The sequence below is a fragment of the Oreochromis aureus genome, linkage group 13, assembly GCF_013358895.1.
Source record: "Oreochromis aureus strain Israel breed Guangdong linkage group 13, ZZ_aureus, whole genome shotgun sequence".
Taxonomy (NCBI): domain Eukaryota; kingdom Metazoa; phylum Chordata; class Actinopteri; order Cichliformes; family Cichlidae; genus Oreochromis; species Oreochromis aureus.
Genome location: NC_052954.1, coordinates 2,371,265 through 2,385,243, shown reverse-complemented (window position 1 = coordinate 2,385,243; position 13,979 = coordinate 2,371,265). Strand labels below are relative to the sequence as shown.

The following is a 13,979-nucleotide window of genomic DNA, read 5'->3' as shown; positions in this document are numbered from 1 at the left end:
GCAATCAGAATTGTGATATGAATGCACCGTGGTGCCAAACATCTTGTATTGTTTTTGATATGAATCTTTAATCTGTTTATTTATTCATTTCTATTAGTCATATTATACTACATGAAACTATAATAACACAATGTCTAAGGAAGGACAGACGGGGGAAAAGGGGGGGTAATAATAAAAGGATAGAGTAAATGTATCGCCCACTGCTGCACCTGTAAGAAAAAACAAACATACAACACAAAAATGAGAATACACAGATAAATCTTCTTGTAGTGCGAGTGTGAACATGTGTCTGTGTCGCAGCTGTACTTGATGAGGGTGGGAAGCTTACCTTGGCTGATTCTTACATAGAAAGATCACAGAAAAGCTCCTCCTCCTACTTCACTTACACTTTTAGGCAGCTTGAGGATCTGTAAGGTTTGCTGCTGTCACCTTGCTGATATTTACTTCAGGGCCAAATACAGTGCTGGTTTCTTAACACTGTCCTTTCCACTCTGTCTGCACAGTTTACCTGCCTGGGTACAGATTTACAGTATGCAATAAAACATTCTGTAATATGTATTATATATGTTATTTACACTGAACAAAAATATAAATGCAACACTTTTGTTTTTGCTCTCATTTTTCATGAGCTGAACTCAAAGATCTGAAACATTTTCTACAAACACGAAAGACCCGTCACTTTCAAATATTGATCATAAATCTGTCTAAATCTGTGTTGGTGAGCAGTCCTTTGGCGAGATAATCCATCCCACCTCACAGGTGTGGCATACCGAGGTGCTGATTAGACAGCATGAATATTGCACAGGTGTGCCTTAGACTGCCCACAATAAAAGGCCACAGTTTTGCCTGATGGGGGGGGCTGGAACATGCTGTTGTATATGCTGTTCCAGAGCGTCCCAAACATGCTCAATTGTTGACGTGTCTGGTGAGTCTCCTGGCCATGCAGAACTGGGATGTTTTCAGCTTCCAGGAATTGTGTACAGAACCATATGGGGCCGTGCATTATCATGTTGCAACATGAGGTAATGGTCGTGGATGAATAGCACAACAATGGGCCTCAGGATCTTGTCATGGTATCTCTGTACATTCAAAATGCCAGCAATAAAATGCACCTGTGTTCGTTGTCCATAACATACGCCTGCCCATACCAGAGCCCCATCGCCACCATGGGACACTCGATCCACAATGTTGTCATCAGCAAACCGCTCACCCACACGACGCCACACACACTGTCTGCCATCTGCCCTGAACAGTGAAAACCGGGACTCATCTATGAGCAGAACGCCTCTCAAACGTGCCAGGCGCCATCGAATGTGAGGATTTACCCAATCAAGTCGGTTACGATGATGAACTGCAGTCAGGTCCAGACCCCGATGAGGATGACGAGCATGCAGGTGAGCTTCCCTGAGACGGTTTCTGACAGTTTGTGCCAAAATTCTTTGGTTATGCAAACCGACTTTTGCTGCAGCTGTCCGGGTGGCTGGTCTCAGACGATCCTGGAGATGAACATGCTGGATGTGGAGGTACTGGGCTGGTGTGCTTACACGTGGTCTGCGATTGTGAGGCCGGTTGGATGTACTGCCAAAGTCTCTGAAACGCCTTTGAAGATGGCTTATGGCAGAGAAATGAACATTCATTTCACGGGCAACAGCTCTAGTAGACATTCCTGCAGTCAGCATCCAATTACACGCTGCCTCACAAATTGCTTCATCTGTGGCATTGTGCTGTGTGATCAAACTGCACATTTGAGAGTGGCCTTTTATTGTGGGCAGTCTAAGGCACACCTGTGCAATATTCATGTTGTCTAATCAGCACCTCGATATGCCACACCTGTGAGGTGGGATGGATTATCTCGCAAAGGAGAAGTGCTCACTGACACAGATTTGACAGATTTGAGGACAATATTTGAAAGTGATGGGTGTTTTGTGTTTGTAGAAAATGTTTCAGATCTTTGAGTTCAGCTCATGAAAAATTAGATCAAAAATAAAAGTGTTGTGTTTATATTTTTGTTCAGTGTAATTCAGTTTTATTTATACAGCGCCAAATCACAACAACAGTCACCTTTAGGTGCTTATAGTATATAAAACATTATGCATACATATCAAATATATTTATATGAAACATAACTTTTTTTATTTTCTTTAGCCGAGATAATTGAACCTTCCAGTTAAATAAAACGTGTGAATTTTGATGTTATGTACCGTATAGCCTGTATAATAGATAAGCATGTAGCCCAGTAAGTATGAAATCCAGAAAGCTAAACAACATGGGGTGGTCCGTTTACGAACACAATCGAAGTCAAAGTTTACACAAATTTACACAAAACGTCAGAAATCTGCACTCTCATTTTACCAAAAATGTAAATTTTTCAGGATTTCTGGGGTTAATCTGGGGTCCAGGGTATGATGGGCCATTTTTGACACAAAACAACAGAAACAAAACTCTGTCCATATTGCTCTCTGTCACTCCCGAAACTTTACCCTCTTCCTAAACAACCAAATCTCACGATTTTTTATTGGTCGACATGCTACATTTTTCCACCAATAGGAAAGGGCTGGCATTTCTTTTCTTCTTTTTTTTGCACTGTACTTAGAAAATCTTTTTTCCTGTTTCTTTCCGCATGAAACGTGACGGTGGTATTCAAAAACCCCTCTAACACGCACCTTCATTCATGAAATCTGAAAATGCCCATGGTGTTGATTCAAAATGTGTTCTGTCATCCTCAGGCTGGCAGCAATCGGCCTGGAGACCTTTGCTCTGTCTGAACTCTTCACTAGTATTCTGATCCCCGGCTTCTTCCTGCTGGCCTGTATCCTACAGCTGCACTACTTTCACAAGCCATTCATGAGAATCACTGACCTGGAGCAGATTACACCCATACACAGGTAACACATCCTGCTGCTGCTCCTCATGACATGTAACAGCAACATGTCTTTGGTTTTCTTCATAATAGACAACAGTGTTAATACTCTTTTTGGATGCTGTCACTTCTTAAGAAGCTCCCCAAGTTAGTTTTCACGTCCTGTGTGGAGTTGCTGGACTGGACAGCTTTGTCTTTATGCCCATTATTCCAAGAGGAGTCAGCAACAATATCACAGAGAAGACTGTTGGTTTGTAAAACTGGGAAAGTGCACTTGTACATGTGTGTGTGAGTTTAAAAATACAAAAAGTCATGGGACAGATTCAATTCAATTCAATTCAATTTTATTTATATAGCGCCAAATCACAACAAAAGTCGCCTCAAGGCGCTTTATATTGTACAGTAGATAGCACAATAATAAATACAGAGAAAAACCCAACAATCATATGACCCCCTATGAGCAAGCACTTTGGCGACAGTGGGAAGGAAAAACTCCCTTTTAACAGGAAGAAACCTCCAGCAGAACCAGGCTCAGGGAGGGGCGGGGCCATCTGCTGCGACCGGTTGGGGTGAGAGAAGGAAGACAGGATAAAGACATGCTGTGGACGAGAGACAGAGATTAATAACAGATATGATTCGATGCAGAGAGGTCTATTAACACATAGTGAGTGAGAAAGGTGACTGGAAAGGAAAAACTCAATGCATCATGGGAATCCCGGCAGCCTACGTCTATTGCAGCATAACTAAGGGAGGATTCAGGGTCACCTGGTCCAGCCCTAACTATATGCTTTAGCAAAAGGAAAGTTTGAAGCCTAATCTTGAAAGTAGAGATAGTGTCTGTCTCCTGAATCCAAACTGGAAGCTGGTTCCACAGAAGAGGGGCCTGAAAACTGAAGGCTCTGCCTCCCATTCTACTTTTAAATACTCTAGGAACAACAAGTAAGCCTGCAGTGTGAGAGCGAAGTGCTCTAATAGGGTGATATGGTACTACAAGGTCATTAAGATAAGATGGGGCCTGATTATTTAAGACCTTGTATGTGAGGAGCAGGATTTTGAATTCTGGATTTAACAGGAAGCCAATGAAGGAAGCCAAAACAGGAGAAATCTGCTCTCTCTTTCTAGTCCCTGTCAGGACTCTTGCTGCAGCATTTTGGATCAGCTGAAGGCTTTTCAGCGAGTTTTTAGGACATCCTGATAATAAAGAATTACAGTAGTCCAGCCTGGAAGTAATGAATGCATGAACTAGTTTTTCAGCATCACTCTGAGACAGGATATTTCTAACTTTAGAGATGTTGCACAAATGGAAGAAAGCAGTCTTACATATTTGTTTAATATGTGCGTTGAAGGACATGTCCTGGTCAAAAATGACTCCAAGGTTCCTCACAGTGTTACTGGAGGCCAAGGTAATGCCATCCAGAGTAAGAATCTGCTTAGATACCATATTTCTAAGATTTTCAGGGCCGAGTACAATAACCTCAGTTTGATCTGAATTAAGAAGCAGAAAGTTAGCGGCCATCCAGGTCTTTATGTCTTTAAGACATTCCTGCAGTTGTGTGCGCTGTGATTTAATTAAACAGCTAGCGAGCCTTCCATGGAAAAGGAATAAAGCAGTTAGAGGAACAGCTCCTAATGCTGTAACAGTTAAACATTTAAACCTGTTTTTAAATATTTAGAAAATATAGAAATTGTCAGAGGACCCACAAACAGCTTTGTTGTCCTTGACATGAGTTCAGTTTTCATTCAGTATTTGGTTACACTTGGTTTGTATATGGAGTGACACCCCCATCACGTGTGTTGTGTTATAAAGAAAGGTGATGTTTTTCCTTTGGTCTAATCTTTTCAGAAAAAAGAGCAGTGAGAGGGCAGACCAGACTGGCTCTGCTAACGTGGAAATGAACAATGACGAGGACCTTGTTGCAAACACTGATGATGACTCTGAAGATGAAGGTAAAACAAAACATTCAGGTATACTATAATTATGTAAAAGTTACTTTCTAATATCATATATAACGATGAGATTGTTACATTTTAACTAGATTTATGGACAGCAACCGACTGCTAATTGATCTGATCGTGATGTTTATGAAAGTAACCTGTTGCAGTTTTGTCCTTGAATGGGTCGCTGTCCCATTCATTTATGTCTTACTGGTGTACACGTTCCATAGATTCTTCTCATTAGCTCCTCTCTTACTCGCTGTGGTCCTGAAGTTTGAAATTACATTGTGTGCCTGTCCAAGAGAATAAAATCCAAAACATTCACATTAAATCAGAGGACTGAGCAAGCAGACTGGATGCACTGAAAATATACCTTTTAAACCCAGTCAGACTCTCAGATGTTTGTCTGATCTTCTTTTTGTCCATTCACTCATTTCTTCATTAGTGGAGCTGATGCCAAGTAAATGGGGTCTGGTGATGGACAGGTTACTGGATCTTTCCAGAAGATTCTCTGACATTCTCACCACAATTCAAGAGTTTCTCTGGAGGCTTCTGGAGCTTCACATCCTCAAGATGGTGGCCTTCTTCTCTGTATGGGTCGCCCTCGAAGAGGTACAGGCAAAGAATGAAGCACTGACATTAAGTTATTGTGTTGTATCTTTATTTTGAACATGTTACAATCGTATAATAACAACAGAGAAAAAAGAGACAAACAAACAGAGGAAAACAAAACAGTAATAATTATAAGTTTACAAGTTTAAAAAGCAGTAGGAGGAAGCGTGAGCTTATTTAATCCCGCCCCCTTTCTGCTGTTGAGTAACTAATAGTCTACAGGTCGTCTTCCTGTTTATGGCCTGTCGATCATTACAATTTGTTACATGTATTTTTTTATAACCCCAGTAACACGTCAACAGATATACAAATATACTGAGATATATACTTATATAAACATGCTTGTGCACCCACACACACACTTATACACACATCCCTGTAGTGAAAATAGTGGGTGATCCACCCGATCAGAGTCCTCCCTCCTCCCTGTACTTTGCAAAAACCAGATTTTTGAACCTCTTTTTAAACTGGTTCACGCTGGGACGCTGGTTCAGTTCGTCACTCAGTCTGCACTCCACACAGAGATGCAAACGCCTTGTAGTGTTGTACGGATACAGGGATGTTTTAAATTTAATTCCCACATGCATTATCCGAGCATGATGAGGAATATTCACCCAGCTTCACAAACTGTTTCCTGTCATGTAAATCAGTTTTCACTCAGTGCAGTACAGCTCCTGATTACCAAACTGTTCCAGTTTATTAATTAACTTCTCATGATTGATTCTATCAAATGCTTTCTAGAGATCGAGGAATAATCCGGCTGCATCCTGTTTCTGATCTATAGCATTTATAATCTCCTCGATTGATTCGATTAACGGCAGTGATGTTGATGTTTTGCATCTGAGTCCACACTGACTGTCAGAGAGTCATTTACTAAATTAGATATTAGATGTCACCGTCCCATATCCTCCACTTGAGTTCTTCTACTTATACTTGTACTTATACTTGAGTTCACAGTCCAGACCTGCACTGAGATGTCACACGTGTCACCTGTGCCAACTAAGACTCGGCTAAACTTCTGAACACAACCCCAAATTTTACATAAGCTCCCAAAAACACACATCCAGCTGCTACACACATGTAACGTTGTTGTTGTTCATGTAACCAAAACGAAAAATGTTTGCTACACCTGTCTGTAAATGCTTTCACACAGCACATCAGCTACACATAATAATATGGCTGATCTTTAGGGATGCATATTTGCAGGTGAATATCACATTTTTAGTAACGGATAAAGTTTATCTGTCAGGAAAGATCAAAGTGTCAACAGGAGCTGAAGTTTTCTGTGGTGCTTCTAAATGCTTAACACTCTTTCCTCTGGATATTTGTACACATAGGGAAGTTAGCTCATTATATGACATTGGTGATGATGACGGCAAGAAAGACAACAACAAATGTTAAGAAACTGTCACGATTAGGGGAAAGCATACCTGTTAAAGTACTGTCCTGAGACATCTTTCTGTTTGTCTGTAGCCATCTGTGATGAATCTGGTCCTGGTTGTCCTCTGGTCTCTGGCGATGCCTTATGACCGTTTCAGATCCATGGCGTCCTGCCTGTCCACAGTTTGGGTGTGCGTCATCATTGTGTGCAAGATGTTGTACCAGCTCAGTGTTGTTGACCCTGATGACTACTCCCGTAACTGTACCAAGGTAAGACTCTGCTTTACTGGAGGCCTGATGTAACATTGGATCATTTAGTTTCCTGTAGCTGCAAAGTCAGTTTGAGACAACCTGCTGCATGGTTTGGTTAATACCTGAGACGAGCACGTGTTTCTGCTGAGCCTGTATTTATGCAGCACAGTAAATGGTAAATGGACTGATTCTTATATAGCGCTTTTCTACTCTCCCGGAGTACTCAAAGCGCTCTATACAACATGCCTCATTCACCCAATCACACCCACTCATACAAGCGCAAACTAATAAACATTCACACTCTGATGAACGCATCAGGGGGCAACTTGGGGTCAGTATCTTGCCCAAGGATATTTGGTATGCAGGCTGGGGAAGCCAAGGATCGAACCACCAACCTTCCAAACAGTAGCTGATCTGCTGTACCACCTGAGCCACAGCCACCGCGGTCAGTTCAACAAACAAAAAAGATTGCTCAGAGAGTGGCCAGGGTCACAGGCTGGGCTGAAAATGAGTGAAAAAACAGCAAATGTCCAGAGAAAAAAAAAGCCTGGAGAACTATTGCTCGAGAGCACTTTAAGAAATGATAAGAAAGTCTGGCTCTCTGGAAGCAAAATAAACCCTCAGAATAATAATTTTATTATTAATAATATTAGAGAACTGCTGCATCTTCTTGTTCTTTAACTGCTCTTGTAGAATAATCATTATGTCCTCTGTCAGCACTGGAGTGAGAAAGTGTTTGTTGTCCATCTTTTCTTTTACAGCCTCTTGCAAATGAAACCAACCTGTTACCAGAGGAAATGAAAAACTCTTCTTTGTATAAGGAACCAGTGGATCCTGCCAAATGGTTTGGCATTAGGAAAGATGCTACAGCACTGGGATATAGCAAGGTATATTCATTTCACTTCAATTAAAATGATGCAGATGAATTAAACATGTAGTATAAACACTAATAATGACATTTAAGTAAAAGCCACTTGGCTCTGTAATGTGTTTGACAGCACAGCATGAACCCTGCATGTAACATTCTCAGCGCGAGGCCTTTGTTTCTCTTTTTTAAACACTTGTACCGTCCAGCAGCTGTAGTGAGTAGGACCACGGTCATTCTAACTGCAGGGTGTCAGACAGCAGCCTCGGTGCACAACTTCTGTGCAGTTTCACACCTTAGATGTGCACACTTACTTCATTAACACAGATAGCTCAGAATCTAAAATAAGTAATGCTTTGTGTTTCTCTGCACACTGTACACATCAGCTGTTACTCATAGATTCAGGCTTTTAAGGAGGATTTAAGGAGGAGTTACCCACTTCTCTGTGGATAAATCCTTCACTGCACCTAAGTCCTAGTCCTCAAGTCCACACAGAGTTCCCGGCAATTTCTAATAAAAGAGTTCAACCTTGTAATTATTATAAACATAGCCGTGCTTCTTCAGAGGGAAACATTTGCATTTTCCCTTTAATAGATTTTGTTAGTGCCCTCATGTTTGAGCCACACATTTGTAGTGCTGTTGGTAGAATTCTGAAATGAACTACCTGCTCTTTATAACTTGTTTTCAGTTTTTACCTGGCCCAGTTTGTGCCTGAGAGAGTTGCACCTCTGTGTGCAGGCGAGTCCACCCTAGCTTAAAGCATTACATATCAGATTTGAGGTTTATTACAGTTAACGATGGTATGAATGCATGAAAGCAGAGTGCATGCAGGTGCCAAGTTGAGCCTGTTTAATCAAAAAATAATTGCAGACTCACGTACCCATCTCCATCTATGAACCAACAACCAACAAAGACGAGCAGATGGACAGCGAGTGCAGCTGTCACACTTTCTGATGATCACCTAATCAAGTTCATCATGTTAGCAGTGTCTGACTACTACGTAACTTAATTCCTATTGAAGCAGTAAAGATGTATTTAATTCTTCATGACTGTTAACTGCAGTTAGATGACAATGTTCTGTGTTATATTTTATACATTTTACAGTGTATACGGTTATTACCTCACTGCATGTTATGTAATTTTGGTAAAAGCCTAATCTAATTGTTTCCTAATTATTTTTTGCAGAACCATTTAATCGTGCTGATGTTGTTGGTTTTTGAGGCAACAGTGTATCGACACCAGGCTCACCATTACCGACAACTCCAGCGTTCCCCGCCCGTCATCCCAGCGCTCTTTCCTGGCGCCACAAGAGACACTTCAGACCAGGGCCTCATATCCTGCTTCAAGTATCTGCTTAACTACACCTTCTACAAGTTTGGATTAGAGGTAGTTAAGAAAATAATCTGCTACTGCACAAATCTGGGTTTTTGGATCAGAGTATATCAGTAACAACTGTAACAAGTGCATTTTACAGGGAATCCTTTCTATTGTATAATGTATTATTTGTTTTATTTTATTCAAAAGAAGATAATACATTAAAGATAGCAGGCGTTCCAGCGCATCAGTGTGTTGAAATGTCCTTTTTAGTCTTAATCTTTAAACATCTGCTCTTTTTTAAAGATTTGCTTCCTGATGACTGTGAATGTGATTGGACAGAGGATGAATTTTTTAGTGATAATCCATGGCTGTTGGTTAGTAGCAATCTTAGTGAGGCGGAGGCGGGCAGCTATTGCAAGGATCTGGCCAAAATACTGTCTCTTCCTGTCCATCATCATGATCTACCAGTATCTGCTCTGTGTGGGCATACCGCCAGCTCTCTGCATAGGTGAGTTTGAAAAGTCTTCAGAAATATGTAATACATGAATAAAGTATATTCTTGCACATTTCCACACTAGATAAACTCTGTCTTATGTTAGTTATACAATATACCAAATCATCCAACTTATTTTGAGATGATGGAATCAGGAGTTGTAGACCTAACAGTCTCCACATGTGTGACGACTTGTCACATGTTTGAAAAAGAGCCCACCCATGCCAAGAAGACATTTTTGCAGAAATAATGAGCATTTTCTGTTTTTTTGAGAAGCAATCCACCTGAACCAGCAGCGTTTAATAGAGAACCATGTCTTTGGAGATGCTCAATCCTTCTCTGATCGTTCTCTCTAGATTGCAGATTCACCCAGCGAACACTAAAAGTCACAGCCTGATAAATCCAACAATACGTCCATGTCTTCTACAAAACCAAGCACTGTCTGCTCTAGACACTTCCCTTTAGATCGTATCCTTACATAACGACTTAGTGGTTTATATCAGTGGATGCAGTGCCATATCTTTACATTTATAACGGTAATTGTTTAGGAAGCACTGTGATGTTCAAGAAAACAAGACTGCATGATGATAAGCATCTTGAAGTAAGTTGATTATATAAAAGAATTTGAATTGTATATGTTAAACCTAAAAGCCTGACAGCCAGAGTTTTACTGGCCCATGTAGTTTTATTAGGCTGCAAAAAAGCTTTTATTCTTACATTTTGAAATATTTCAGTTTTATTAATATAATCTTTTTTTCCACCTGAAATCTCAAAAATAATATAACAAAAGCCTTAAAATAAAAGGGGTCTCGTACACCCCTTGTCCCCCTTTAGATGCAGCCCTGCTTGTTGCAGATATTGCTGGTTCTGTGAGCTTCCTCAGGTGGGGGTCCCAGTTTGCACTGGAAGTGTTTGCAGCAGAGTCTAACATGGTGGGAAGGAGAATTAGCACCTCCCAGTCTGAGGCCATGGTCCTCAGACTGGGAGGTGCATCATCCATGATGCAGACACTGTACCAATCCAGTCCAAAGAGAGCTGAGCATAAAAACCAAGCTGTTGGCTTACCCGTTGATCTGCGTCCCTACGCTCACCTATGGTCTTGAGCTCTGGGTAATGACTAAATGAATGAGACGGTGTATACAAGCTGTGGAAATTAGATTTCTCTCAAGCGTGGACGGGCTCAGTCTCAGAGGTAGGGTGGGAAGTTCAGTCATTCAGGAGGGACTTAAAGTAGAGTCACTACTCCTCCACATGGAAAGGTTCCAGTTGTGGTGGTTCCTTCATCTGATTAGGATGGTTTGTGGGAGCCTCCTGGATGTAGTTTTCCAGGAATGTCCTACCAGGAGCCCCCCCCCCCCGCCAATGACCCAGGACACACTGGAGAGATTATATCAATTGGCTGACCTGAGAGCACATTGGTGTTCCCGCTGGTGAGGGGACGGTCTGGGCTTTTCTGCTGTACAGCCCGGATGAACAGTAGGGGATGGATGGATCTGCCCTTCATCTAAATGAGCTTATAGATGTGTGGAATGTCTGATAAATGCAGGGGGGTGCGTACTGTCTCCATTTATGTGTCAGTCGGGCACTTTTCAGACAGGATGTTTATACGTTTCTACAAATAGTACTTAAACACTTTGTGTGACTGTATTATCGTATTTCTCTGCTTTTCTGTTTTTGTTGTAGACTACCCATGGAGATGGAAGAGTCCAGTGTTGATGAACTCAGCTCTCATTAAATGGATCTATCTGCCTGATTTTTATACTGTTCCAAACTCCAGAAATCTTATAGGTTAGTCTGTGTGCTTGGTCACTTCCTTCATGAGTGAACAAAGCAAACCTTTGTCTCACTTCCACTCACACAGTATGGAGTGTGCATATTCTAATGGAGTGAACTTCAGAGTGTTTGTCACAAAACAAACTAAACGATTATCTGCTGAAGGATCTAAAAGAGCAGTTTTTATTACACTAAAAGCATATCTGTGCTGGTGTTTGTCGTCTTATATTGTAAATGTTTATGCCACTATTTCCACAATTGTGTGTCAGTATAATAATATATGTAGATAAATTCTGCTCTTTATAGTATAAAATCCAGTGCGCTCAGTAGAACAAGTACATTTGACTGTAATGTGTACTTTGATTTCACAGTTAACATGTTGTCATGTATAGTTTTATGTGTATTTCAGTTACTAAGATCTTCTCCCTCTGTCATGGTTTGATGTTTTGACACTGAGCCCATAATTCTGTGCTGCAGGTGAAAGTCATTATGTCATGTTGTGTGTGTCCACAGCGGACTTTGTGCTGCTGATGTGTGCATCTCAGCAGTGGAAGGTGTTTGAGTGTGAGCACGTGGAGGAGTGGATGGTTCTAGCAGGAGAGAACACAGATGAACCTGAACCAATGGAAGGTCGATTGTTTAACCCTGCGCCTAATTTCATAAATTGCAGGTAAATATCATAAAGTCTATATCTCAAAATTTTCAGTCATTTCAAATTTAACCTGCTTTGGGTGATTGGAGTGATGACACAAACAGTTTGACAGCGTGGGAAAGTGGGAGTAATAAAGGTTAGATTTAGCTGTCAGCACCGAGCAGTGGACGGATGTGAGGCCATAGATCGTCCTTATTGAACGCTAAGCTTCATGTATTAAAACACTGTTTCAGGGAAGGAAAATAACCACATGAGCCTGAGTTCATATTGTAGATACTGTATAGAAAAAACAGAAATCCAGAAATCACTTATTTGTGGAATTTAAAACCAATGAGATCAATGATCAATATTGAGATAGTATTGGAGAAAATGGAGCCCCCTTGTGGGGTGGCTCAGGAGGTAGAGCAGGTCACTAACTAGAAGGTTGATGGTTCATTCCTGGCTGCACCTGTCTGCACGCCAAATATCCTTCAGCAAGATACAAACCGCACGCTGCTCTCCGATGCATCCATCAGAGTGTGAATGTGTGAATGAGGCATGATGTATGAAGCGCTCTAAGTTCTCCAGTACAGTAGAAAGTTACTAAATGAGAAGCAGTTCATGAGTCCTGAGACTGTGACCTGTAGAGGGTCAACCCAACACCACAGCAAACTGTGCGACAGCGCAGCCGCAATTTCAAATGTTAGGAGCAAATTAGAAAACATTTGGAATATACTTGGAAAACAAAAAGGTAAAGTTGGGTAGTATTTATACCCTTCCATATTTTTCAAATGTCTAATAAGATAGTTTTCCTGTATTATTATTATTATTATTATTATTATCCGTTCATCCATCCGTTCTCTTTTGCGTATTGGGGGGACAGCTAGCCGATCCCAGCTATCATATGGTGAGAGACACCATAGTGGAAATTGTGGACTTTTTAAAATGATGTGAGTAACAGTATGAATAACTTTGCTTTTGACATTTTGTGATGAAAGCTTTAATGTGATGTTCTAAAATGACACTTAATCCTTACTTTAACTTTCTGACAGATGGCCTGACGCATTATCTTCACGCTCTCTTTTTTCTATAGACATTATCATTTTTCTACTGAAAAACTGTCTTCTGGTTTTCAAAAAGCGTGATTCTCTAGCACATGGTTGTAAAACTGTGCACTGCAGTCTGACCGGCTGTTCTCGATCGATCTGAATCTAAAGAAAAAAGGAATTTTATTCATAGTTTGTCTTGCTCTCCTTCTCCATCTCAGTACAGGAGCAGCTCTGTCATTCAAATATGTATTTTATAATTTGTATTCTCTTTTTTCTCCTCTAGGAGTTACCTGGACATGGCGAAGGTTTTGGTATTTCGCCACTTCTTCTGGTTTGTGTTGTCAGTGGTCTTTATCACAGGGTCGACTCGGATATCTGTGTTTGGACTGGGCTACCTGCTTGCTTGCTTCTTTTTTCTGTTGTTTGGAACGCAGCTATTGGGCAAAACATCCAGAACTCGCCTCAACCTGTGGGACTGTCTCATCATCTATAATGTGGCAGTCATTATATCTAAAAATCTCTTATCTGTGAGTATAACAAACTATAGTTTGGTGATGAAATATATTTTAAGTTTATATGCACAACTAAGCAATAATTTGCTGTCCTGCTTAATGTATGTTGATGATATCACAGAATAACCTTGTTTAACCATGTTTGTTTGAAAAATAATTTACTATTACCAAAAAAACAACATTAAAAAAAAATAAGCAAACTGTCTATGTAATGTTTGCTTGGAGCCTAGCCACAAAGGCCCGGAGACCGCCTGGCTCCTCCCCCACCACTGGCAGGGGTTTGCTGTAAAATCAGTTGCT

At 40.8% G+C, this 13,979-nt stretch overlaps 1 protein-coding gene and 1 long non-coding RNA gene across 2 annotated transcripts in view; one reads left to right on the top strand and one right to left on the bottom strand.

The window, feature by feature from the left end:
- piezo1 (piezo-type mechanosensitive ion channel component 1) overlaps positions 1–13,979 on the top strand; it is a 92,904-nt gene that overhangs the window by 42,133 nt on the left and 36,792 nt on the right. The window contains exons 16-25 of the mRNA XM_039621658.1: positions 2,727–2,885; positions 4,704–4,807; positions 5,241–5,407; positions 6,881–7,057; positions 7,801–7,926; positions 9,090–9,290; positions 9,525–9,729; positions 11,398–11,502; positions 12,001–12,157; positions 13,451–13,694. Coding sequence (XP_039477592.1) covers positions 2,727–2,885; positions 4,704–4,807; positions 5,241–5,407; positions 6,881–7,057; positions 7,801–7,926; positions 9,090–9,290; positions 9,525–9,729; positions 11,398–11,502; positions 12,001–12,157; positions 13,451–13,694 — 1,645 coding nt within the window. The remainder of the gene's footprint in view (positions 1–2,726; positions 2,886–4,703; positions 4,808–5,240; positions 5,408–6,880; positions 7,058–7,800; positions 7,927–9,089; positions 9,291–9,524; positions 9,730–11,397; positions 11,503–12,000; positions 12,158–13,450; positions 13,695–13,979) is intronic.
- On the bottom strand, positions 9–1,707 carry LOC120443310. Its single transcript, XR_005615333.1, has 3 exons — positions 1,326–1,707; positions 329–512; positions 9–209 (listed from the first exon to the last, which is right to left on the bottom strand). It is a non-coding gene; the product is annotated as an uncharacterized LOC120443310 (long non-coding RNA).